General features: G+C 36.9%; 1 protein-coding gene across 1 annotated transcript in view; it reads left to right on the forward strand.

The window, feature by feature from the left end:
* LOC122814435 (zinc finger protein 160-like) overlaps positions 1-5,745 on the forward strand; it is a 100,709-nt gene extending 94,964 nt beyond the window's left edge. The window contains 3 exon segments of the mRNA XM_044087015.1: positions 1,890-2,467; positions 2,470-3,134; positions 5,391-5,745. Of these exon segments, the coding sequence (XP_043942950.1) occupies positions 1,890-2,467; positions 2,470-3,134; positions 5,391-5,745 (1,598 nt within the window).
* The last annotated feature ends 22,076 nt before the right edge of the window (positions 5,746-27,821 follow it).

A 27,821-nucleotide genomic window follows, 5' to 3' on the forward strand; every position in this document is an offset into this window, starting at 1 on the left:
GGGACTGAACTAAAGGTTTGTTTTGGAATAGTTTTAACCTTAGACTCTGAAGCTCACCTGTTTGTATACAGAGGGAGTAAGGAACTTGTGCAATTAGTAGAGTATGTTCCTACCTAGTGGCTGATTAAACTCTCCAAGTTGGAAGCTGAATGGAGCTCAATGCAGCTCACAATGAAGGTCACAAAGTAAGAGTAAATTGTTAAAAACAATTTAATGACATTCACCTAATAATTCTATTTGATCATGTGACACACATTTTGCCAGTTTATTTTTTTATTTTTTGAACTTTGTCAATCGGTGCTAATCTGAAACGACCACTTTCAGCCTTCCAAGGAAGTGTAGAATGTTACATTTAAATGTCATAGTATAAATAGGTTTGCATGAAAAGATTGAACAGTGTTATGGGAGTCAAAGTTACAGTACAGCTACTGTATGACCTTAATAAATATTAGTAAGGAAAAGTGGAGAGGTATGCCTGTAGATATGATTGATTGATGGATGGTATGTTATGTATTCAAAACTATTGATTTTTGTAAATTATTTTGTTCGTTCTGTACTGTTTTGTACCTCTTAAAGCTGTTCATAGAAGACTAACTTCTCATAAATTTAGCCTGAATTGTTTTTGCTCTTTTTATCATGTTAATAGCAGCAGAAAATGTTAACGTTAAAAATGGAAAATAAATAGGTTCATAGGTTCATAGGTTCATAGGTTGGTACTAGGCTATCAGCCCTAGGGCCTATACAAGCCTAGCCATAACAATTCCCTGGCTATTTCTTCCCACATTATTTACTTTCCTGGACCCCTGTCTAGCAGGGCAACTGACGTGATCCCTGGGGTGAATTTCCTTTCTCCCATCCAATCATCAAGGTTCCTCTTGAAGAGGTCCAAAGAGGCACTCTGCTTGACATGTATGGGCAATCTATTCCAGAGTCTGGGGAGTCTCTGGGTCAGGAACCTATCCCTCCAGCATGTTTTGTTTATTGTGATGACAAGGTTTAGATCCCTGGGCGTGTAGCTCTGAGGGATTGGGATTTCTTTAAGTGTAGCATGTCCAACAGCTCTGGGTTTGACATGGCCTTGTATGTTAAGCAGAGATCGCCTCTGAGTAGACGATATGCGACAGAGTATAGCTGGAGTTTTTAAGGTGGTCAGCGTAGGGCATCTGCTTTAGGCGTGTGATTCTTTTAGTGAGGTATTTCTGAGGCCTTTCCAGTTGTTGCAGATGTCTTGAGAGGTACATACCAAATGGGGCGTTGTATTCTATAATGGGTCTAATGAGGGATGAGTACAGTGGGACAATGACCTCCTTTTTCTGGATGAAAAGCCCTTCGTGATGAGGTGTGCCACATAGAAGGATTTCCTGACTGTTGTGGCGATGTGGTTATCGAAGGTGAGACCACTGTCCACCTGTGTCCCTGAGTCTCTTATCACACTTTCTGTGTTTAGTGTACTGCCACCTATATGGTAATTCATGGATACATGTTTTTTCCAAAGGGATAACAATACATTTCTTGGCATTGAGCTTGAGCCCATTGCTCTGGCACCAAGCATCTGTTTCTGTAAGGCCCTTTTGTAGAGTATCCACATCATTTGGGGATTCAATAATGGCTCCCAGTTTGCAGTCATCTGCAAACTTTGTTAGCCAGAGTCCCTTAGTGTTGACCTGTACTTCAGAGAAGTAGATGCCAAACAAGAGCGGCCCCAGGACTGAACCCTGAGGTACTCCACTTGTCACTTGTCTGGAGCTGGATTTGGAGTCGGCTACTTTTACATCCATGATATTTAAAATGGATAAAATGGATAAAATGGCATGTGTGCTGTTCTGACTAAAATGAAGCAAGTATATTTCATCATTGTTAATAAGTACTAATAATTAATCTGTTTGTAGGCAATAGGGGCAGAGAATGGAGCATTTGCTGGAATAAGCAGCCATCACTTGGAGTATCTCTATTACATTATCCTACAGAGAACCTGCAGCACTCTATTCAAACTCTGAAAAGCTCCAATAAGCCTCCTTTTATACCTGTAGCACAGCTTCATTCAGGATACACCTGTAAGATGAACTTTGAATGTGACCAAAGTTCTATAGTACAGCAGATTCCATTAGTACATCTGAGAGCTCACAAAGAAAAGAAGCCATATAAATGTCCTGAGTGCAATAAGTGTTTCAAGCAAAGGACTCCTCTAGTACAACTTAAAATGACTCACAGTGGTGAGAGACCATATAAATGTACTGAATGTAATAAGTGTTTCAGACAAAAGACTGCTCTAATACAACATGAAAGGACTCACACTGGGGCCAGACCATATAAATGTCCTGAATGCAGTAAGTGTTTCAGACAAAGTAGTGCTCTGGTACAGCATGAAAGGACACACATGGGGGTGAGACCATATAAATGTCCTGAATGCAATAAGTGTTTCAGACAAATCAGTACTCTAGTAAAACATGAAAGGACTCACATGGGGGGGGGGAGAGAGAGAGACCATATACATGTCCTGAATGCAGTAAGGGTTTCACAACAGCTAGTCACCTTAGAAATCATCTATCAGTTCACAGTGGGGAGAAACCATATAAATGTCCTGAATGCAATAAGTGTTTCAGACAAAGGGGGTCTCTAGTAATACATGAAAGGACTCACATGGGGGAGAGACCATATAAATGTCTTGAATGCAGTAAGTGTTTCAGACAAAAGACTGCTCTAGTACAACATGAAAGGACTCACACGGGGGCCAGACCATATAAATGTCCTGAATGCAGCAAGGGTTTCACAACAACTACTGCCCTTAGAATTCATTTGTCAGTTCACAGTGGGGAGAGACAGTATAAATGTTCTGAATGCAGTAAGGGATTTGCAACAAATGGCATCCTTAGAACTCATCTGTCAGTTCACAGTGGGGAGAAACCATATAAATGTCCTGAATGCAATAAGTGTTTCAGATTAAGATGGGCTCTAGTAATACATGAAAGGACTCACACTGGGGAGAGACCATATAAATGTCCTGAATGTAGCAAGGATTTCACAACAAATAGCAACCTTAGAACTCATCTGTCAGTTCACAGTGGGGAGAGACCATATAAATGTCTTGAATGCAGTAAGGGATTCACAACATCTAGCAACCTTAGAACTCATCGGTCAGTTCACAGTAGGGAGAAACCATGTAAAGCTCCTGAATGCAATGTGTTTCAAATAAAGGGTGGATCTTGTAATACATTAAAGGACTCACATGAAGGAGAGACCATAGAAATGCCCTGAATGCAGCAAGGCTTTCACAACTAGTACCCTTAGAATTCATCTGTTCACAGTAGGGAGAGACCATAAAAGTGACAATAAATAGTCATAGTGGAGAAATGTAAAAAGGGGAAGAATCTAAGTATGGCATGGATTGACTACAAAAAAAATTGATAGTATCCCACATTCATGGATAAAAGAGTGCTTAAAAGTGTATAAGATATAACCTACACTGATTAACTATATTACAGTGACAATGAAACAGTGGTAGACCACTTTGCAATTAAGCCATGATAAAGGGCAAATTATTATCCCAGAGATACAAATTCAAAGGGAGATATTCCAGGGTGACTCTCTGTCACCATTGCTATAGGCCATGTCTATAATTTGGCTCCTAAAAAACAGATAAGTCTATAGACTTTTCATCTTCTCCTTCTTGTTGATGATTTAAAACTGTATAGCTCATAAGATGAAGAACTGAAAGCACAGCTGCAGGTTGTCAAAACTTTTTCAGATGATATTTGAATGTTGTTTGGTCTTGATAAATGTACAAAACCAACCTTTAAAGCAGGAAAACTGCAGCACCAAGAAAACATCAGTTTGGGACAACACTGTGATATAAAAGAATGTGAGCAAGAGGAAGTGCATAAATACTTGGAAATTGATGAAGGATCAGCAATAAAACATGAACAAATGCGAATAAAACTTAGTAAGGAATACTTTAGAAGACTTAAATTAATCCTGAAAACAGCTTTGACATCTAGGAACAAAATCCAAGCTATAGACCAATCTGTTCTTCCTGTCCTAACTTAAAGTTTTGGGAGTGATTGATTGGCCCCAAAATGTGTTGGACAGATTAGATATTAAAACAAGAATGATGCTTCATGCTCATCAAATGATCTATAAAAATCAGTGCATACCAAGATTATATATCCCCCATTCTAAAGAGGGGAAGTGCCTCCTTGAAATTGATTACATGTATAGAGCTGCAATCATGGGACTCCACACATATCTGCTGACCTCATGAGACCCAAATATAGTGAAAGTTTGGAAACATGAGGAGAATAAATCTAAGATGACTTCTCTGCTTAACCTAACAGAAGCATTATCAACATCAAGCAGGAATGGAAATCAAACCAGAAGTAGATAAAAATAAGGCAGCAACTGAATGTGTCAAAAAACAAAAGAAAGAATATAAGGTTGAGGACCAGATGAAAAGGCAAGACGTGGAAAATACATCAATATAGTTTGAAGTATAGAAAACTTCTGGAAGAACCTCATGTTGATCAGGAAAGACTGCAGGAATGGTTAAGGATAGATGAATTCAAACCAAGAGATGAAAGGTTAATATTGGTGGCCCAAGATAGTGGTCTACATCCATGCTGGTTTACAAAGTCCATTGAACATGTGGGAGAAACAAGACAAATGTAGGTTTTGCAAAACCGAATTGGAAACGGTCGCACACCTCATTGCTGGTTGTGAAATACTAATGGCCGAAAGACTGTATACTGAAAGACATAATAATGTGTCAAGACTGCTGCACTGGGGATTTGCAAACATTATGGTATTGAAGTGGCTGAAAAACACTGGAATCGTTATCACAAAGCATCACAGAAAATGAAGTATACATCACATGGGATCATCCATTACCAATGTTTCAAAAGATAGATGCTAGAAAACCAGATATTGTGGTCCAAGAAAAGAAGAAAAAAATAGCATTGATCATTGAAATCACCACACCCAGTGACTACAGTCCTGTTTACAGAGAGACACAAAGTTATAAAATATCAGGATTTGCAAGCAGAAATGAGAGCAGTGTGGAAGGATCGTCAGACAGTTCCAGTAGTAGTACGAATAACGGGTCTTATAAAAGCATCTACAGTCATATTTAGATATGTTACCAGTACATGTAACGCCATACAAACTGCAGGAGGAGTCATTTTTTGACATGATGCGAGTGCTGCAAAGAGCAGTTTTGGCTGACATCAAAGAGTGAAACAATACTAATTTCATGAACTTTAATAATACTTTGACTTAAGAATGGGGTCCATTCCCGTCATGGTATTAGTAACCAAAACTATTTCATGAAATTAAAAAAGGGAGAGACCATATAAATATCCTGAATGCAGCAAGGGTTTTACAACAACTACTGCCCTTAGAATTCATTTGTCAGTTCACAGTGGGGAGAGACCATATAAATGTCCTGAATGCAGTAAGGGATTCACAACAAGTAGCATCCTTAGAACTCATCTGTCAGTTCACAGTGGGGAGAAACCATATAAATGTCCAGAATGCAATAAGTGTTTCAGATTAAGATGGGATCTAGTAATACATGAAAGGACTCACACCGGGGTGAGTCCTGAATGTAGCAAGGATTTCACAACAACTAGCAACCTTAGAACTCATCTGTCAGTTCACAGTGGGGAGAAACCATGTAAAGCTCCTGAATGCAATGTGTTTCAAAGGGGGGATTTTGTAATACATGAAAGGACTCACATGAAGGAGAGACCATAGAAATGCCCTGAATGCAGCAAGGCTTTCACAACTAGCACCCTTGGAATTCATCTGTTCACAGTAGGGAGAGACCATAAAAGTGACAATAAATAGTCATAGTGGAGAAATGTAAAAAGGGGAAGAATCTAAGTCTGGCATGGATTGACTACAAAAAAATTGATAGTATCCCACATTCATGGATAAAAGAGTGCTTAAAAGTGTATAAGATATAACCTACACTGATTAACTATATTACAGTGACAATGAAACAGTGGTAGACCACTTTGCAATTAAGCCATGATAAAGGGCAAATTATTATCCCAGGGATACAAATTCAAAGGGAGATATTCCAGGGTGACTCTCTGTCACCATTGCTATAGGCCATGTCTATAATTTGGCTCCTAAAAAACAGATAAGTCTAAAGACTTTTCATCTTCTCCTTCTTGTTGATGATTTAAAACTGTATAGCTCATCAGATGAAGAACTGAAAGCACAGCTGCAGGTTGTCAACACTTTTTCAGATGATATTTGAATGCCGTGTGGTCTTGATAAATGTGCAAAACCAACCTTTAAAGCAGGAAAACTGCAGCACCAAGAAAACATCAGTTTGGGACAACACTGTGATATAAAAGAATGTGAGCAAGATGAAGTGTATAAATATTTGGAAATTGATGAAGGATCAGCAATAAAACATGAACAAATGCGAATAAAACTTAGTAAGGAATACTTTAGAAGACTTGAATGAATCCTGAAAACAGCTTTGAGATCTAGGAACAAAATCCAAGCTATAGACCAATCTGTTCTTCCTGTCCTAACTTAAAGTTTTGGGAGTGATTGATTGGCCCCAAAATGTGTTGGATAGATTAGATATTAAAACAAGAATGATGCTTCATGCTCATCAAATGATCTATAAAAATCAGTGAATAACAAGATTATATATCCCCCATTCTAAAGGGGGGAAGCGCCTCCTTGAAATTGATTACATGTATAGAGCTGCAATCGTGGGACTCCACACATATCTGCTGACCTCATGAGACCCAAATATAGTGAAAGTTTGGAAACATGAGGAGAATAAATCTAAGATGACTTCTCTGCTTAACCTAACAGAAGCATTATCAGCATCAAGCAGGAATGGAAATCAAACCAGAAGTAGATAAAAATAAGGCAGCAACTGAATGTGTCAAAAAACAAAAGAAAGAATATAAGGTTGATGACCAGATGAAAAGGCAAGACGTGGAAAATACATAACTATAGTTTCAAGTATAGAAAACTTCTGGAAGAACCTCATGTTGATCAGGAAAGAATGCAGGAATGGTTAAGGATAGATGAATTCAAAACAAGAGATGAAAGGTTAATATTGGTGGCCCAAGATAGTGGTCTACATCCATGCTGGTTTACAAAGTCCATTGAACATGTGGGAGAAACAAGACAAATGTAGGTTTTGCAAAACCGAATTGGAAACGGTCGCACACCTCATTGCTGGTTGTGACATACTAATGGCAAAAGGACTGTATACTGAATGACATAATAATGTGCCAAGACTGCTGCACTGGGGATTTGCAAACATTATGGTATTGAAGTGGCTGAAAAACACTGGAGTCGTTATCACAAAGCATCACAGAAAATGAAGTATACATCACATGGGATCATCCATTACCAATGTTTCAAAAGATAGATGCTAGAAAACCAGATATCATGGTCCAAGAAAAGAAGAAAAAAATAGCATTGATCATTGAAATCACCACACCCAGTGACTACAGTCCTGTTTACAGAGAGACACAAAGTTATAAAATATCAGGATTTGCAAGCAGAAATGAGAGCAGTGTGGAAGGATCGTCAGATAGTTCCAGTAGTAGTACGAATAACGGGTCTTATAAAAGAGTCTACAGTCATATTTAGATATGTTACCAGTACATGTAACGCCATACAAACTGCAGGAGGAGTCATTTTTTGACATGATGCGAGTGCTGCAAAGAGCAGTTTTGGCTGACATCAAAGAGTGAAACAATACTAATTTCATGAACTTTAATAATACTTTGACTTAAGAATGGGGTCCATTCCCGTTATGGTATTAGTAACCAAAACTATTTCATGAAATTAAAAAAGGGAGAGACCATATAAATATCCTGAATGCAGCAAGGGTTTCACAACAACTAGTACCCTTAGAATTCATCTGATAGTTTACAGTGGGGAGAGACCGTAATAAATGTCATGAATGCAATGTGTTTCAGACAATGGGGGGTTATAGTAATACATGAAAGGACTCACACAGGGGAGAGAATTGATCAAGAATGAACACAGGAATTGTTAAGGAGAGGTGAATTTACATCAAGAAATGAAAGGTTAATATTGGCAGCCCAAGATAGTGGGCTACGTACAGGCTGATTTACTAAGTCCATTGAACATGTGGGAGAAACAGACATATGTAGGTTTTGTGGAACTGAATTGGAAACAGTCACATACCTTATTGCTAGTTGCAACTCTCTAATGGCAGAGGGACTGTATACTGAAAGGCATAATGTGGTGAGATTGTTACACTGGAGATTGTGCAAACATTAGGTTATCAAAGTGGCTGAAAAACACTGGAAACATGAGCCATAGAGAATCATAGAAAATGATGAAGTTTATATCACATGGGATCACCCAATACTAACAGTCCAAAAGATAGATGCTAGAAAACTGGATATAGTGGTCCAAGAAAAGAAGACAAAAGTAGCATTGATCATTGAAATCGCCACACCTAGTGACTACAGTGTCTTGCATACAGAGAGAGACAAAGTCATAAAATACCTCGATCTGCAGGCAGTTACGAGAGCCATGTGTAAGAAAGATACCCAGACAGTTCCAATAGTAGTAGTAGGAGCAACTAGTCTTATAAAAAAATAATTTTCAATCGTATTTAGATATGTTACCAATTCATGTAACACTATATGAATTGCAGGAGTCATTACAGTGCACATTGCAGGTGCTGTGAAGAGCACTTTTGACTAACATCAAAGAGTGAAACAATACCAATTTCATGAACTTTAATCATACTTCGACTTAGAAATGGGGTCCTTTCCTGTCATGATATTAGAAACCCAAAATACTTCATTAAAATCGTGAGAGAAAGTCAAACTGATCGATACAAAAAGAGCAGCACCAAAGATATTTGAAGATAAATACAGACAAAGGAATCCAGACATAGAAAACTTTACAATACAGAAAACAAGATGACAAAGAGGAAAAGTAGAAAAGGAGGTTAGCAATGGAGAAGTTAAAGAAATAGAAACTGAGGTTATGGAGTACCTCTGAAGTGAAAGATTCAGTGCAGAAAATCTAATTCAGAAAGCACCAAGACAGGATAGTGCAAGGGACTTCAAAATTAAGGGGAATTCAGTTGACTGGGGAAGCAATTGGTCAGGTGCCATATGAAGATATGTTGGAGCCTTCCACAGCAAACCAGTATAAACATTCACTTGAAGCTGGACAGCAAGGGAAGGAACAGGAAACTGTGGAAACTCTGATGCAATTAATGTTGAGGAGAGATAGACCAATGAGTTCCCATATGAAAGAGCAAGGGATGGCACAGGATGAAATTGAAGAGAATGTTCCACAGGAAGATGCACTAGAACTTTCTATAGAATGCCCGCAGGACATGGAAAACAACAAATTTGCCCTCAGTTTAGAAAATAAGGAGCTAAGAGAAGAGTTGCTTGACATAATAGACATAGACATATTAAGATCAATGAAATAAATAGACTGCAGAAGAAAGCCCAAAAAGTCAAACGTTTGATAAATGAACACAGTAATTAGGACTGTCCATAGAGATTTATGCAAAATAACTGAAGTAAACAGGATATATTACTGTGCAGCTAAATTAGTAACTGATAAAGTTCTACCATAAGAACACAGGGCAGTGAGGGAGAGAAAAGGGTGGACTCAAATACTATCATGGAACTATATAATAGAGAAAACTATAAAGCAACTAAGACAAGTGTCACTGTTAGAAGAGTATAGAAGAGGGAACAGATCAACAAAAACACTTGTATGTGATAAAAGCAATTTGCAGTATTAGAACAGACCAGAATCTGTCATGCACTATTGGAAATAAACTAAAAATCTCAGAGCAGGCAGAAACACTTAGAAGATGCACATATAAACATACAGGAAAAGTAGAAAATAAACAATTTATTGATGACTCAATAACGTTTTATAGAGAATTGGTAAATAAGGTAAAAGGAATTGAAAGACTGCTAAAAAAGAAGAAATAGATACATTTTGGAGAAGAATTTATGAAGATCCTGTGAAACATAACAAAGATGCTAAATGGATGGAATAAGTAAAAGAAAGAATAAGAAGTTCAAATGTACAGGATATGAAATGGGATGAAGTAGCAGCCAGAGAGACTTGAAACAAAGTTAAGAAAAGCCTCTAATTGGAAAACCCCCAGAACCAGATGCAGTACCCAACTTCTGGTTAAAAGCATCAACATCTTTGCACGAAGATGTAGCCATGAGAAAGAACTATTTATATGCACACCATGAACTGACACCAACCTGGTTAACAGTAGGAAAAATCAATGATTGAGTGGACTTGCAAGCTACCCTAAAAATTATAGACCAATAACTTGCTTTCCAGTGACGTATTAACTATACACTGGACTTGACGCTGACAGTTTATAGTCATTTAGAATAAAACTCAGTTATAGCAATAGAGTCAAAGGAGCATTAAAGTCATATGGAACGGAGGATCATTGGTTGCTAAAATTATAGTAGAGAACTGTAAAAAGGGGAAGAATCTTAGTATGGCATGGATTGACTACAAAAAAACATTTGACAGCATCCCACACTCCTGGATAAAAATGTATAAGATGCACACTACACTGAAACTACATCAGAGCGACTATGGAACAGTGGCAAACCACTTTGTAGTTAAGCAATGATAAAGGCAAATTATTATTCCAGGGATATTAATCCAAAGGGAGATACTCTGTCATGATTGCTCTTTTGCCTTGCCCTTAACCCCTTAAGATCTCTGCTTAACACATTAAGTCATGGCTATAATTTGGCTCCCAGAAAGCAACAAAGTGTAAAGACTTATCTTCTCTTTGTTGATGATTTAAAAGTGTATAACGTATCGTATGAGGAACTGAAAGCACTATTACAAGTAGTGAAAACCTTTTAGGTGACATAAGCATGTCATTTGGTCATGATAAATGTGCAAAAGCAAATTTTAAGCAGGATCAACAATAAAACATGGACAAATGTGAATAAAATTTAGTAGGGAATATTTTAGAATACTTAAATTAATCCTGAAAACAGCATTGACATCTAGGAATAAAATTCAAGCTATAAACTAATTTGCTCTTCCTGTCCTAACTTACAGCTGTGGATTGACTGACTGGCCCCACAAGGTGTTGGATAGATTAGACATGAAAACAAGAAGGATGCTTCAAGTCATCAAATGCTTTATAAAAATCAGTCCATACCAAGATTATATATCCCCTATTCTGAAGGAGGTATGGGTCTCCTTGAAATTGATTAAATGTATAGATCTGCAGTTGTGGGACTGCATACATATTTGCTGACCTTGCAAGACCCAAACGTAGTGAATGTTTTGAAATATGAGAATAAATCTAAGATGACTTCCCTTCATAGTCTAGCAGAAGCAGATTGATGTTAAGCAAGAATGGAAACTAAACCAGAAGTAGATAAAAAAATCAGGCAGTAACTGAATTTACCAAATAAAAAAAAGAAAGAAAGAATATAAGGTGAAGGATCAAATGAGAATACAATAATTGTGGAAAATACATAAATGTAGTTGCAAATATAGAAAATTCCTGGAACAATCTCATGTTGATCAGCATCAAGCACAGGAATGGTTAAGAAGAGGTGAATTCAAACCAAAAGAAGAAAGGTTAATATTGGCGGCCCAAGATAGCAGCCTACGTACATGTTGATTTACAAAGCCCATTGAGCATGTGGGAGAAACAGGCACATGTAGGTTTTGTAAAGCAGAAGTGGAAACAGTTGCACACCTCATTGCTGGTTGTGACATATTAATGCCAGAAGGACTGTATATACTGAAAGGCATAATAATGTGCCAAGACTATTGCATTGGGGATTGTGCAAACATTATAATATTGAAATAGCTAAAAACACAGGAAACCTGAGCCATAAAGCATCATAGAAAATGATAAAAGCCTACATCACATGGGATCATCCATTACCAACATTTCAAAAGATTGATGCAAGAAGACCAAAACAGTGGTCCATACAAAGAAGTCACAAGTAGCATTGATCATTAAATCACTACACCCAGTGACTATAGTGTCTTGCATACAGAGAGACACAAAGACATAAAATATCAGGATTTGCAGGCAGAAATGAGAGCAGCGTGGAAGAAAGATACCCAGACAGTTCCAATAGTAGTAGGAACAAAAGGTCTTATAAAAAGAATCTACAGTTGTATTTAAATATGGTACCAATACATGTAACTCCAGATGAATTTGAAAAGAACACTTTTGGCTGATGTCAAAGATTGAAACAATACTAATTTCATAAACGTTATTCATACTTTGACTTAGGAATGGGGTCCATTCCCATCATGGTATCAGAAACTCAAAAGACATGGAGAAATTAAAAAGGGTGATATGCCATATAAATGTCTTGAATGCAGTTAGTGTTAGAGTGGTGTTGTATATCATCAAATGAGTCATCAAAGGGAGAAAGAAACAAATGAACACCATCCTGGCTAACAGCATGGGGAAAAAAAACATAATCCTCCTTAACAGTGAACATGTAAATTATGCTAATATCTGCAGAAAAATAACTTGCCTTCTAACAATATATAATGGTGTACCAGAGCTGATGCAGTCAGTTTATAGCCACTTGGGTAAAAAAAAAAAAAAAAAAGCCAAGGCAGTAGAACAGAAATGTAGTAGAAAAAAAGTCACATGGAACAAAATGATTATAGTCTTGTTTAAAGATAAATAATCAACAGCTAGTCTAAAGAGACAAAGTTCACAGAAAAAAATGGGAGAAACAGACAAAAGCAGGTATTGTCTGTGTACTGAAAGACAAAATAATATAGCATAACTGATTCACTGTGGATTGTGCAAACACTGCAATATAAAAGCAGCTGAGAAGCATTGAAAACATGAACTACAAAGCATTATAGAGAATGAAGAAGTTATAATGCATGAGATCACCCATTACCAGCAGTTAAGAAAACAGATGGAAAAAAATGGATAGAGTAGTCCAAGAAAAAAAAGGCAAAAAGTAAATTTAATCCCCAAAGTTGCTGCATCTATTCATTATAATCTGCAGAGAAACATAAAGTGTAAAATAAAATTATAATAAAAGCAATAGAGCTAATTATAATAAAGAATTCTGAAGCATACTTGAATATTTTACTGATACGTCATGCATATGAAATGCAAAAGGAGAAAATTCTGGGTACAAGGGGATGTGGGAGGAGCAGCCTTAGCTAAAATCAAAGACTGAAGCAGAACTAATTTCATCACACCCTGGCTTTGGAATTGGGTCCACCCAAAGCATTTGGAGAAATGAAAAAGGGAGCAACCATATAAATGTGCCAAATGCAGTAAGTATTTTAAAGAAAAATGAAGCAATTAACCTATGTGCAAAAGTAGTGCAAGCCACAAGAAAAGGACTCAAAATAGAATACCAAAAAGCACTTTAATGTCATTAGTTATGCGCGTTTGTCCAAACCGTAGTGAACTTCATCAGAACTAGTTCTAAAAAACATTCACAACATTATATGTTATTCCATTAGGATCATTGCATTATTAAGAGAGTCCCTAAAGGGTTAAGACTGCGTAAAATGCCCAGTGGTATCCCATGGGATTATAATTTTTACAGGGAGTTAACCAACATTTTCGATGGTCGTAGGTGCAGAATTATGGAGGTTTTAGTCAAGTTTATCATGCCCCAAATGATGAGGTTACTGGAAGATGTACAAAGACTGGATAATGTCATTAAAAGTGACTTATTATATGAAGGTAGAATATGTGATTACAATGACATTTTTTTTCTAATATTGAAGTGGTGTTAGAAAAAATAGAAAGAGAAAGTCCAACAAATTGGTTAGGGATGGTCATGACTATACCAAAAGGTTAGCTTACACTAAACCTAAAATTGCTCAATGATTTTGTACATAATACTATTGAGTGGGACCCTGGGTCTTTAAACAATGATTTTAATTCCATGGGAGTAGTTGATGACCACAACCAGTTTTTTTTTTTTAGATGTAGACCAGTTCCCACCCCTCAAGAGGTCTGAGAGGATAGTGCAAAGGAAACAACCTACAACTTCCCAAATAAGGAGGGAATTTTTACACCCCCATTGACAGAGATGATCTCTATGGTGGAAGAACCACAGGGGTTAGTAGTAACTTATTCAACCCTCTGATTCCTGCAATTTAACGGGCATTCTGTAGTTAATGAACATTATGGCTTTAAGATGTATAACTATAGTGATTTGCAAGTTAATACTGTTCATTTTGATTTATTTAGCAAAATATTTAATTTTGTGCTCACCACTAAACTTTATTAGTAAAACATTAATGCAACTTAAACTTTTTGTTCGTAAACTGAATCTGAAGTTTTCATGATTGTACTAGCACCAATAGTTTTATTAATTATGGGCAACTACATAAAAGGAGTACTTTCAGTCCTCTGCTTCACCCCAAGTTACAAATATTTGAAACATTGTGTGAAGCAGATATTAGACACACGCTACAGGTGAAGAAGGTAAGGAACTACAGTCTTACCATGGTTGAGTACAATGTTTTGAATGAATTAACTAAAAATCAGAAATATCAGAACCATGAAATCTGATAAATGTGGTGGCATGGTTTTTATGAATTCCATAGAGTATTCCTTGAAAATATGTGACATTCTCAGCAATGACTTGCAGTATTGCACAGTGTCAAAAATGAAGTTAATGTAGCTTACTCGAAAATTGATTTTTTTTTGAAGGATAGTCTTGTTCAAGGGATTGAGTACAAATATTTTTGAAACTAGACCAACCTGTGACACCCACCATATTTGGTATTCCCAAAATTCATAAAGATGTGATTAAGCCTTCCCTACATACCACTGTAACCACGAGGGGTTCTAAAACCCACCCTTTAGTTGTATCCATAGATAAAAATGTAAACGACTATTTGTTTCTTCTTTTCACATACTCAGAGATTCTTGGGAAATTACAGCAGCATTTGTGTCACGATGATTGTTTTTAGTCACTATTGATGCGAAAGATTTGTTTTCCTGTGTTTTGCATTTTAAGATCATTAGTTCATTTAGAAATGCCTGTTATGGTTTTGGTGAACTGACTTAACTATGAGATACATTTCTTAGGGGATCTAATGGAAATTGTCTTAGAAAACAATTTTATTTTTTTCAAAGGTGAATATTTTAAACAGAGCAGGGGGTTGCTATAGACGCTACCTGTGCCCTCTTTAAGCTAATGTCATCTTAAATCAGTGGGAACACCGAACTATCTTCAAACCTGATTGTAATATATCTCCCTCTACTTGCTGTTTTTAGTTGACATATTTTTGATTTGGAAGGGAAATTTATTGTATTTCAAAGAATTTGTTGGAAGGGAAATTTATTGTAGTTCAAAGAATTTGTTGATTATGTCAACTTTAGTACTGATTTTTTGTCATTCACTTACTCTTACTCTAAAGATGAATTTAATTGTTTAGATGTTTTAATTTTCAAAGATTTTCCAGTAAGCAGTTTCACTCCAGGCTTTATAGGAAACAAACTTATTCTAAGAACTTTTTCCATTCTTCCAATAATCATCCCTTTCACCAAAATCAGGCATTGTAAAAGGACAGCTGGTCCATATTTCAAAACTAACGACTGATGAGAAACAGTTTATTCATGATATAGAGTAATTAAGCGATATATTTTAGCTAGAGGTTACCCCCCAGAAATTACTTGACGTAAGGAGGGAAGTAATGGTAAAAAAGAAGAATTTGATTTTTACTTCACTACTAGGAAACAACTTTATTAATAATGAAAATCATGGCAAAGATATTGATATTGAATGCACTATGACATTGAAATATGGTATGGGGAGTGGTTGGGTAAAACACATTATTGCAAACAATTGAAAGTGTATATCACATGAGTTTTTAAAATACACCCTAGGTACAAAACCACATTTCATTTCTACCAGACATGTTGATATGAGTAGGGTAATGACAATCAAAAAGTTTTATATCAGAATAAAATAAAGAAAGGGTAAAATAAACAAAGGTTTGAGGAAATGTAGTGCTTGTTTCCAATGGAAATACCTTCAAGAGTGACATTCTTTAACTCTAAAAACAATTCAGGGCACCTTACATTTGGATTTTCTTTGTGACTTTAATGTGACGGGTGGTTTATCTGGCATACTGTGACTTTTACTACTCCAATTATATAGGTAAAGCAGAGTGTACCATGAAAAAAAAAGAATGTATGAGCACAATTATATTATTAAAGAGAATGAAAAAATGCATTATGTAGACAAAAAAGTTCTGCATCAAGAATAATTTATATTATTTTTTTGTGCTCAAAAGAGTTCCTATCAATCCTTGGAGGGAGGTCCATTGGAACTGAAGTTAGAGTACAGGAAACTCTGGTGGCAACTGTACTAAAATGCAGCTGCAGAATCTGGTTTCAATTATACTGTTTCAATTGTCCGTGTTTTAAAATTTGGGCTGCTAAGTTATAAACTGTTTTATCCCAACTATTCATTTAAGTTTTAATTCAGGCATTGTTTTTTCATAAATTTATAAAAGTTTCTTACTTGTTTTTAAGAATACACTGTCTATTGTTATATGAATGAGATTCGATGTTTTGGTAATGCTTTCAGTTCTCAATTGTTTCTAGAAGTTTATTGGATAATTAAGTTAATTAGATCTTGATCGGATAACTTATATAATGCTGTGGATGTTTTTAGAGCTAGTTCTGATGAAGTTCACTACAGTTTGGATGAATACACTTAACTAGTTACATTAAAGTTTTTTTTTTTTTTTTTTTTTGAGTCCTTTTCTGTGGCTTGGAGTACCTCTGCACACAGGTTCATTGTTACTAGTTTACTTGGTGTGCAGCTTCCCATCCTCTTGTTTTGTGGTTTATACAGAAAACAGTCACCTCTTACCTTATCAAAATACTCACACAAGAAACATAGGACAGAAAATTAGTAAAGTAGAAGTTAAAAAATAGATGTTGAAGTTATGGAATACTTGCAAACTGAAGGATTTAGTGTAGAAGGTCCAATACAGGTTAAATCACAGCAACTTTATTGAACAGAGGTTTGAGTTTTGTTCCTGCCCAGAGAGTAGACTTGGTGAATGTGCTAAAAGAACTGAAGCTATTTGGCAGGACACTGACTTTAAAAACTATTTTTCAAGGTGGATCCAGTGAATATAATGTTTTTAAAAAACCTAGTACTTTTGTTCCTCCCAGTAATTCTGGGATTGATTTATTCATTGATGTGTGTGAAAAACGAATAAGAAGTGTGCTTAGTAAGAAGCTACCAATGTTTTTTATAATTTATCTAAATGTGAACAGCAAGCTTAAAATGCTTTAAAAGTGTTGAAATACGCCCAGCAGATAAAGGTGGAGGAAGTATTTTAGATAAGAGACAAATATATTGCAGGTATGTTAGTACATTTAAGTAACACTGATACTTATTTTGAGATTTCTGCAACTCATGTTAAAGCCATTACAGATAGACTGCAAGTTTTTTTTGTTTGATGTGTTAATAATAGGCATGATTTCTGAGCCACTTTTTGAATATTTCAATATAGAGTATCCAGTGACTCCAATTATGTATGGTCTACCAAAAGTCCATAAAAACATAGAAAGCCCACCCATGCGACCTATAGTATCTAGTTGGGGGTGGGCGACAGAACCACTGTCAATATATGTTGAGAAAAACCTGCATCCTGTACTTAAGGAATGTACTACTGTCTTATTGGACACTAATGATTTTTTGAGAGACCTTAGTGCACATTTGGAGGGTATAGATGACCAATGTTGGCTTGTTACTCTTGATGTAGAGTCCCTTTTCAAAATTATTCCCCTCTTTGGGCATAGACAATGTAAGGGAGCTACTTAATAGAAAAGGGATAGAAAATACCAAAATTCAACTTATTTGTACCTTACTTGAGATCATCCTAGAAAATAATATCTTTGTGTTTGGCGACAAGTTTTATATACAGAAGGTTGGCATGGCTATGGGCACTGCTTGTGCCAATAGCTACGCCAACCTAGCACTTGTACAATGGGAAACTGAGAATATTTTGACAGGTAACGTTTTTGCTAAGTCTGTTATATGGTACAAATGTTTTGTTGACTATATTTTTCTGTTGTAGCATGATAATGAAGATAATTTGCAGCAATTTCTAAAGTTCATTAATACCATTACCCCCTTTTTGAATTTCACATACAAATACTCAAGTAGAGAAATAGAGTTTCTAGATGTAAAAGTTACAAGAGATACACTCAATTATGTTCATACCTCCATGTACAGGAAACCCATTAGAAAGAATAATGTTCTACATAGTAGTAGTATGCATCCTAACTACACTAAAACCAATGTGATCAAAGGACAGATAGTTAGATGCATGAGGCTTTATAATGATGATGATAGTTTGTCCCATCCACTTACCCTGTTAAAACATTAATTTATTGAAAGGGGATATAAAGCCAGAGATATAGACAAACAAAAGTGGCTTGGAATGAGAGAAGAGAGAGGTACAAGCCCTATTATGATAGTACCAGAACCAACCAGGATAACCCAAGTAACTATGCCACCAGTACCACAGTAACCAGGAATCCAGAGAATGACGTATTATATTTTCCATTAACATTTGCAAGTAATATCAGTACAATCTGTGATATAATTAAAAATAATTGGGGCATATTGTTAAATGTGGATGAGCTAGAAGGTGTTATAGGGGCTACACCATTGTTTACCTTCAAAAAGAACATGTCATTAAAAAGACAGTTGTGCTATAAGAAGTTAGATGGAGACCACTATGCAAGGTCTGATAGGCTAGGTTCCTTTCCATGTAGAAGGTGTACAGCCTGCCCCTTCATATTTGGAGGGGGGCAGTATATACACCCGACTAGAAAATTCAGCATTGATACACACTTTTATACAGACTGTTATAGTAAGAATGTTGTATACTTTGGTTTCTGTACAAAATGCCCAGCCTACTATGTAGGCAAAACTAATCGGCTACTCAAAGATGGAGTCCTAGAACATGTAAGGGACATTAAAAATAAAAAAGAGACAAGTGCGTTAGCGATGCATGTTATAAAGGAGGGAGCCAGACACACCAAGTTTCTAGTGTTACATATCATACAAGATAATAAAAGAGGTGGGAACATGAACAACAAGACTGAAGCCTCAGAACAAGAATGGATAATTAGGCTTCAGGCTGACAGACCACCTGGACTAAATAGTAAGGTTTCACTGAAACCTTTTCTTAGGAACAGGGTTTTGAAACATTGATTATTATGTTTAGTCATATCTTCTAATATTTGTACATATATTTTACAGTTTTGCCACTATCTAATTTTATAGAGCATGTTTTTACAGTTTTTTACATATTTTTTTAGTTCACTATTTATATGATTGTTTATATAGTGTTTCTATGGTGTATACCTTTAACTTTTATTTATTCAGTCGATGCTGTTAACTGATTGGATATGACCTAGATGTATGATTATTTAAACAAGAGCAGCAGTTACTCTAGTATGTCTGAGGAAGCAGAGAGGACTCTGAAAGCGCTCACATGTTTTATATTTTTATTATTTTGTATTAAAGTGTTGCTTTGCTGTAGTTGTTGGCTTTTTTGGAACATGATGGAATGAGTTCCCAAAGTAAGGAGAAACATTAAGGTCAGGAGACATCTGAAGTAGAAATATGGACATAGGTAGGTACAAAGCTATTGGCCCTAGGGCCTATATAAGCCTAGTCAAAAGGGAAACTTGGGAAACAAGGCAAAAGGAATTGAAATCCCACCAAAAAAGAAGAAACAAATACATTTTGGAGAAATACCTATGAAGACCCCGTGTAACATAACAAAGATGCTAAATGGATTGAAGAAGTAAAAGAAAGAATAAGAAGTTCAAATATACAGGATATGTAATGGGATGAAGTAACTTCCAGAGAGATTGAAATAAAGTTAAGAAAAGCACCTAACTGGCAAACCCCAGGCCCAGATGCAGTACCTCACTGCTGGTTAAAAGTATTAACATCTTTACATGAAGATTTAGCAACAAGTAAGAACTGTTTATATGCACACCCTGAACAGACACCAGCCTGGCTAACAAAAGGAAAAATGATACTCCTACTTAAGAGCAAACCTGCAAACTATCCTAAAAACTATAGAACAATCACTTGCTTTCCGACAACATATAAACTATAAATGATGCCAACAGAGTTTATAGTCATTTAGAAGAAAACTCAGTCATGACAATAGAACAAAAAGGCAATGAAAGAAAGTCATATGGAACAAACAGTCATTTGGTGTTAGTCATAATGGAGAACTGTAAAAAGGGAGACGAACAGCATGGATAGGCTGCAAAAAACGCATTTCCCAGCATTCCACATTCATGGATAAAATAGTGCTTAAAATGTATAAGATACATGTTACACTGATGAATTACATTACAGCGACCATGAAACCGTGGCAAACCACTTTGCAGGTAAGCCATGATAAAGGACAAATTAAGTATTCCAGGGATAAAAATTCAAAGTGGGGGGCGGTTATTTCAGGGTGACTCTCTGTCACTGCTGTTCTTTTGTCTTTCCCTTAACCCATTAAGCTGTCTACTTAACAGATTAGGTCATGGCTATAATTTGGCTCCCAGAAAATGACCAACTGTAAAGATCTCTCATCTTCTTTTTCTAGATGATTTAAAATTGTATATTTAATCAGATGAGGGACTGAAAGCACACATGCAAATGGTTGAATTTTTTTTTCAGCTGATAGGCCTTGATAAATGAACAAAAGCAACCTTTAAAGCAGGAAAGCTGCAGCACCAAGAAAACATGAGTTTGGGACAGGAATGTAATATAAAACATCTTGAGCAAGAGGGAGTGTATAAATATTTGGAAATTGATGAAGCATCAATACTAAAACATGAACAAATGTGAATACAACTTAGGAATTTTAGAATACTTTAACACTAAAAACAGCATTGGCATATAGGAACAGAGTCCAGACTATAAACCTGTTTGCTCTTTCTCTCCTAAGTTACAGTTTTGGAGTGATTGATTGGCCTCAAAAGGTGTTGAATAGTTTAGACAGGAAAGTAAGAAAGATGTTTCATGCATAAAATGATTTATAAGAATCCGTGCTTACCAAGACTAGATATTCCCCTTTCTGAAGGAGGTATTGGCCCCCTTGAAATTTATTACATGTATAGATCTGCAATAGTAGGACTGCATACACATCTGCTGACTTCACAAGACCCAAACATAGTGAAAGTTTTGAAACACAAGGAGGATCAGTCTAAGATGACTTCCCTGCTTAGTTTAGCAAAAGCATATCGGTATCAAGTGGGAATGGAAATCAAACCAGAAATAAACATCAGGCAACAACTCAATGTTCCAAAAAAAAACAAAAAAAAAAACAAAAGGAAGAATATAAGTTGAAGGCAAGAAATGTGGAAAATGCATAAATATAGTTGAAAGCATAGAAAACTCTTGAGACAACCTCATATTGATCAGGATCAGTTGCAGGAATTGTTGCGGAGAGGTGAATTTAGGATGAAAGGTTGATATTGGCTGCCCAAGATAGTGGACTACGTGCACATTGGTTTGCAAAGTGCATTGAACATGTGGGAGAAACATCAAATGTAGGTTTTGTAAAACAGAATTGGAAACTGTTGCACATCTTGTTGCTGATTGTGGTATACTAATAGCAGAAGGAATGTATACTGAAAGGCATAATAATGTGGCAAGACTGTTGCATTGGGGATTGTGCAAATGTTATAATACTGAAGTAGCTGAAAAGCTCTGGAAGCATGAGCTACAAAGCATCATAGAAAATCATGAAGTTTATATCACATGGGATCGTCATTGTCCATTACCAACAGTTCATAAAATGGATGCAAGAAAATCTGATATAGTAGTTCATGAAAAGAAGACAAAAGTAGCATTGATTGAAATCACTGCACCTAGTGACTACAGTGTCTTAAATACAGAGAAGCACAAAGTCATAAAATACCAGGATTTGCAGGCAGAAACAAGGGCAATGTGGAAGAAAGATACCCAGACTGTTTCAATAGTAGTAGGAGCAATGGGTCTTGCAATCATATTTAGATATGTTACTGATGCATGTAACTCCATAAGGATAGCAGAAGGAGTTATCACCAGGCCTATTGTGGCTGCTGTGAAGATCACTTCTGGCTAACATCATAGATTGAAACAGCACTAATTTCATGAACTTTAATCATACTTTGATTTAAAAATGGGGTCCATTCCCATCATGGTATATTAATACTGGTGAGTACCTTCTAGAAAATTTCACCAGCAAGCCACTGATGTATACAGTGAATTTTAAATATAATGGAGAAAGGTAGATAAAAAATGGCTGGTTACACAGGTCATAAGGCAAAAAAGTGCCCACTCTTGGATGCACTGGTTGCAGGACATGAAATATTCCTGACACAGGGTGAGCAGGTTGTGGGGTGAAAATAGTGTCAATGTAGTAAAAGGAAAGTAGTCCACCACAGCTTAAAAAAACCTATTAACCAAAGTAAGAGGCAGAGTGACAATAAAGTGGACTGTTGGGCACAGACAGACTATATTCTGTTACTGTTGTGCCAAAAAAAGAGGAAAGAAAAGAACTTGCACAAGACAAGAACAATTAAAATCTACAGCTAGCAATTTAACATCCTTAATATACGAGATCAGAAAAAAAAAATGACCTAGATGAAGAAACTTTGGGCCAACTGGAAAAGGAAGCAGCAGACGTAAAACAGGATAAGGAACAAAATGCATAAGTTATTTAAAGGTGCAGAAAGAAACACACACATGGGAAAGAAAATGAGATCTGATGCAGTATGATGTTTATGCAGAGAAGAAAGTCAAAGTAATCAGTACAAAAATACAGCTTTACAAGTATTTGAAGAAAAATGCAAGTAAAGATATTGTGATACGCTGCTAAATTTCACATAAAAATACAAAAGTGGAATGTTCTGGAAAAAAAAAAAAAGCTTTTCTCACCTGGAAGCAAGTCCCTACCCCTTACATCCCATCATTTTGGAAGACACCCCTAACTTTTATTTATACCATCTCCATTGCTGCTCAGCAGTGGAGAAAGGGCAACACCATGCCTTGACTGAAAGTGACCTTCAGAGACAAAAGTCAATGAGATGTGTTCAGTGGGATAAACAGCCCTTGTACAAACAGTGGCAGAAATTAAGCAAATAGAATTTGAAGTGATAGACTATTTGTGAAGTAAAGGCTTTAGTGCGGAAACTCCGACACAGGTAATATCACAGCATGATATGCCAATGATTCTCCAGGAGGATGAAAAACAGATTAAGCAGGATGTGTCTGAAGAAGATATACCACAGGGTGATACGCCAGAACCTTTTGTAGGAAACTTGCACAAAGTCCAGTTAGAACTGCCCAGCAAAGGAAAGAGCAGAAAATGGCTAATACTCGGACAGTGACAATATTGCTACATGATGGGCCCAGTTAGAATTGCACTGAAAGGGAAAGAGCAGGAAGTGGCTAATACTCGGACACTGACAGTATCGCTACATGATGGGCCCAGTTAGAATTGCACTGAAAGGGAAAGAGCAGAAAATGGAGAGCAAAGAAGGTGCCCTCAGTCTCAAAGAAAATGATCCAGGGGAAGAGCTGCTTGATTTAATATAGAGATGGAGAGACATGTTGAGAGCAATAAAAGAAATAGATTATGGAAAGCGAATAATACCCCAAATTTTAGAAGTGTGGTAAACCAGGTGAACAAGACTATTAAGAGAAGTTCATGCACCATAACAGAAATAAGTAGGATATACTATTTTGCAGCTAAACTAATAAATAAAGTGTTACCACAAAAAAATGAAAATTGAGAGCAACAAATAAAGGGAGCAAGTAAATTGTTACCATGGAAGAACTAAATAGACACCACGGCAAAGCAATTAAGATAAGTATTAGTATCAGAAGAATATAGAAAAGGCAATAGATCTAAAATGATAAAGCTAGTTATGGTAAAAGTAATGCACAGTATTAAGATTGACTACAGTTTATCATGTACTATTTCCAATAAAAAGTAAAAATATCAATGCAAATAGCAATACCTAATTCGCATGCAGATAAATGTAAACAGAAGTAGAAAATCAATAATGCATTCATGACAAAAAGTTGATTTATAGAGAAATGAGAAGCAAATCAAAAGCAATACAGACATCACAAAAAGAAGAAGAAATTGGTATTCATGAAGATCCTGTTGAACATAACTATACTGGATGGATGAAGGAGTTGTAATATAAAATATAGGAAATGGGAGAAAGCTATGACCAGAGCAATTAAAAGAACATCAAGAAAAGCTCATAAATGAAAATCCCTGGCTTGACTTCAGATACTTTGTTTAACTTCTGGCTAAAGTTATTAACATTTTTACACAAAGGCTTAACACTAAGTACAAATGACTTGTTTTCATATTTCAAATAGGCATTAATCTTGTTAACAAGAACAAAAAACACCTATTAAGAGTTATATAATGGATTTGATGCAGACATCATTTGTAGCCATTTAGAAAATATTAGTCATGGCTTTAGAACAAAAAGGTAATGAAAGAAAGTCATATGAAATAAAGCATTATCTATTCTTAAATAAAGCTATAATAGGGAACAGTAAAATGCAGAATCTGAGTATGGCAAGGGTAGCTTACAAAAAATATTCAACAATATTCCACATTCATGGGTAAAAGGGTGCTTATAGATGTATAAGATATACCCTACATTGAGTAGTTACATTACAGTGACCATAAAACAGTGGCAAAGTACTTTGCAACTGGCCTTGATAAAGGACAAATTATTATCCAGAATAAAACTTTAAAGGGGGGTATTCCAGGTTGATTCTCTGTCATCACTGCTGTTTTGCCTTGTACTTAACAGACTATGGCATGGTTACAGTTTAACTTAAAAAAAAAAAAAAAACTTTTCAAAGACATCTCATCTACTCTTTGTGGATGTTATAAAATTGTACAGCTCATCTGATGAGGATCTGCAAACACAACTACAAATAATTAAAAAGTTTTAAGATGATGTAAGAATGACACTTGACTTGATAAATGTGCAAAAGTAACTTTTATAAATGGAAAGTTGAAACATTAAGAAAGTATCAGCTTGATACAACAATCCAATATAAATGAACTGGAACAGGATGGAATGTACTATTTGGGAATAGATGAAGGGTCAACAGTAAATCACAGACAAATGAGAACAAACCTTAGGAAAGAATACTTCGGGAGAGTATAGCTTACATTATTAATGTATATAATTAAAATCCAAGCTAAAAATAAATTTACTCTTCCTGTTCTAGCTTACAGCTTAGGTAGGATTTACTAGCCCCAAATAACACAGAATCAACTGGATGAGGAAACAAAAGAAATGTTTCATGCTTATCAAATGATTTATAAAACCACAGTGGATCAAGAGTATGTATCCTTCATTCTGAAGGAGGTTTGCACCTCCCCAAAATTGGATGCATGCATAGGTCTTCATTTGTGGGACTACATACATATTTGTTGACTGCATCATATCCAAACATAGTTGAAGTTCTAAAGTATGGAGAGGAGGATTCTAAGATGACGTCTTTACTAAGTTTAGCAGAAAAATTTTGGAAAGGAGTTGGAATGGAAGTAGTTGAAAATTAGGCAGCAACTGAAAGTACCAAAAAGCAAAAGAAAACGTATAAAGGAAAGGACTAGATGAAAACTTAAAAAAAGTTAGAAAGCCCACAAATAGTGTCAGGTATACAGAATTCCTGGAATAGCCACATGTTGACCAAGATATAATGCTGAAATGGTTAAGGAGAGGAGAATTTAAACCAAAATATGCATGGCTAGCAATGGCAGACCAGGGTTCAGGCACCTAGGTGGCGCAACACCCCTCTGTGAAACAGCTGGATGTGGACACATGGCAGGTTAGCAGTTTAGCTACAGTGACAAATGCCTGCGGCCAGTTCCCTGTGGGAATAGAGGAACCCCCTGCATCCTAACTACAGGTGACAGACACAAACCCCCACAGTGATACACTCTGCACCCCCCAGAAGCCACCATGTGCGACAGTCAGTCGAACATGTGGTTGTCATAGGATGCCAAGTGGGCATGAAAGTGGTAATGTGAAACCTGTGTGCTGTGGGCAAAGCCTTTATTAACACAATATGTAAAGTGATGTGTGTAGTGCTTGGTGTGTACTAAACCCAAATATAATCACAACTTGTAGAAATGTGCCACAGCATGTAGGAAATACCGCACATCACTGTAGTCACACTTATGTTGCAAGATGTGCTTTAGGCGACACTCCCTTACAACAATGGCCTTCCTATGTGGTGTCACAGGCATCCCCCTCAAGAGAGACTCCTGTCAGGTATCTGTCAGGTTCTGCTCCTGTTGCAGAACAGACAGAAGGTCAGACAGCTGCACTGTAGGGCGTCCAAGTAACACCTTCAGCCAATGATGCCATGCCTCCACTTGGTTATTAGTCCACAGAAAGTCCATGTCAGAGACGTCACACACATTCCAAAACTTCAAAGGGTAGGACGATGGCAGGTGTTGCTATGCTGAGCAGCAGGATACATATTCCGTGGTTGGCCTCGCACGTAATGATGGTCCAGAAATACGCCTATAGGCTTAGCACAGTCAGGTAAGGTAGCCACAATGTCCAGAAATGTAGGGATAACATCTTCCAGTGGTAGGAATGCCAATGCAATCAGCGTGTGGATGGCACTTGAGAAAGCAGTGTCCATACCATAGATGGCCACAAGGTGGTGATGCTGGATCTGGCACCAAATGATCTGTGCAAAATGGAATAGGCACATCTTCAGAATACTCTTAGGGAATGCCTTATGGCTGGCACAGATCACTGCCTTCTCAAAATCAGTCATAATATGCTGTAGAGCCAAGGTGCATCCCTGTTCTGCAGCCATACCCTTCAGTATCTCCCACATATTGTTTTATGCAGACTCTGACTTCCGTGTCATGAGACAGTACACCAGGGGGATGATCCTTGCTGAGGTGGGGGTGCCAATACATCCATGTAACATATACAGCTGATTACATATATCGGCCTGTGTCCGGAATGTGCCATCCCCAAGAATGATGTCAGACCTGCACAGATCTGTCAGATTCTGTGATGTAGTTAGAACCAAGGAATCAGTCCCATCTATATCAGACCTTCTACGGAGGATAAAGCTGCCACTACGGAGTGGATACTGGCTGACATCAGTATCTGCAAGTGTTATTGGAGGTGTGGACATGGATGCCCATGCCCTCTGCCATACCCTGGTTATGCTGTGATGCAGGGTGGCATGGTAAGGCATCTCTTGTAGTACATAGTTGTCCGCTGTGCCTAGGACAGTCTGCATTACCAGGCTTGGCATGTCATTGCTGGTTACCGCCCTCTGCCACAGTTCTGCTCGCAGTGAAGCATCTGGGCCATGCTGGTATGGCAGTGATTTCAGCAGTTCTTCCCCCTCATCCTGGCGAACAGTGATGGCATGACGTCTGCAGGCCTTTACTCTCCGCTCGATACATGCCCAATACCATTTAGGTGATGCTTCACGCTCCAAATGGTAGCGGTATCCCTCCACTACCAGCATTGGTTTGCCCTGTTGGCTGGGCACTGTGATGTATCTGTTGCCAAGCTGATCAGGGCTATACAGGTACATAGATTCCATTATGGTAATACCACTTGTTGATGGCCTCTCGTCCATCACATCCAGTGTAGCAGGGAACAAGATGTAGACACAACTCTAGTACAAGTCACTATCAGACATTGGGTTAGTTGCTGTATACCACCTTGTGTTGTACCCTCTGAATTAGTGCTGCCTGCCACA

The sequence above is a fragment of the Protopterus annectens genome, chromosome 10.part0, assembly GCF_019279795.1.
Source record: "Protopterus annectens isolate FY-2018-M chromosome 10.part0, PAN1.0, whole genome shotgun sequence".
Taxonomy (NCBI): Eukaryota; Metazoa; Chordata; order Ceratodontiformes; family Protopteridae; genus Protopterus; species Protopterus annectens.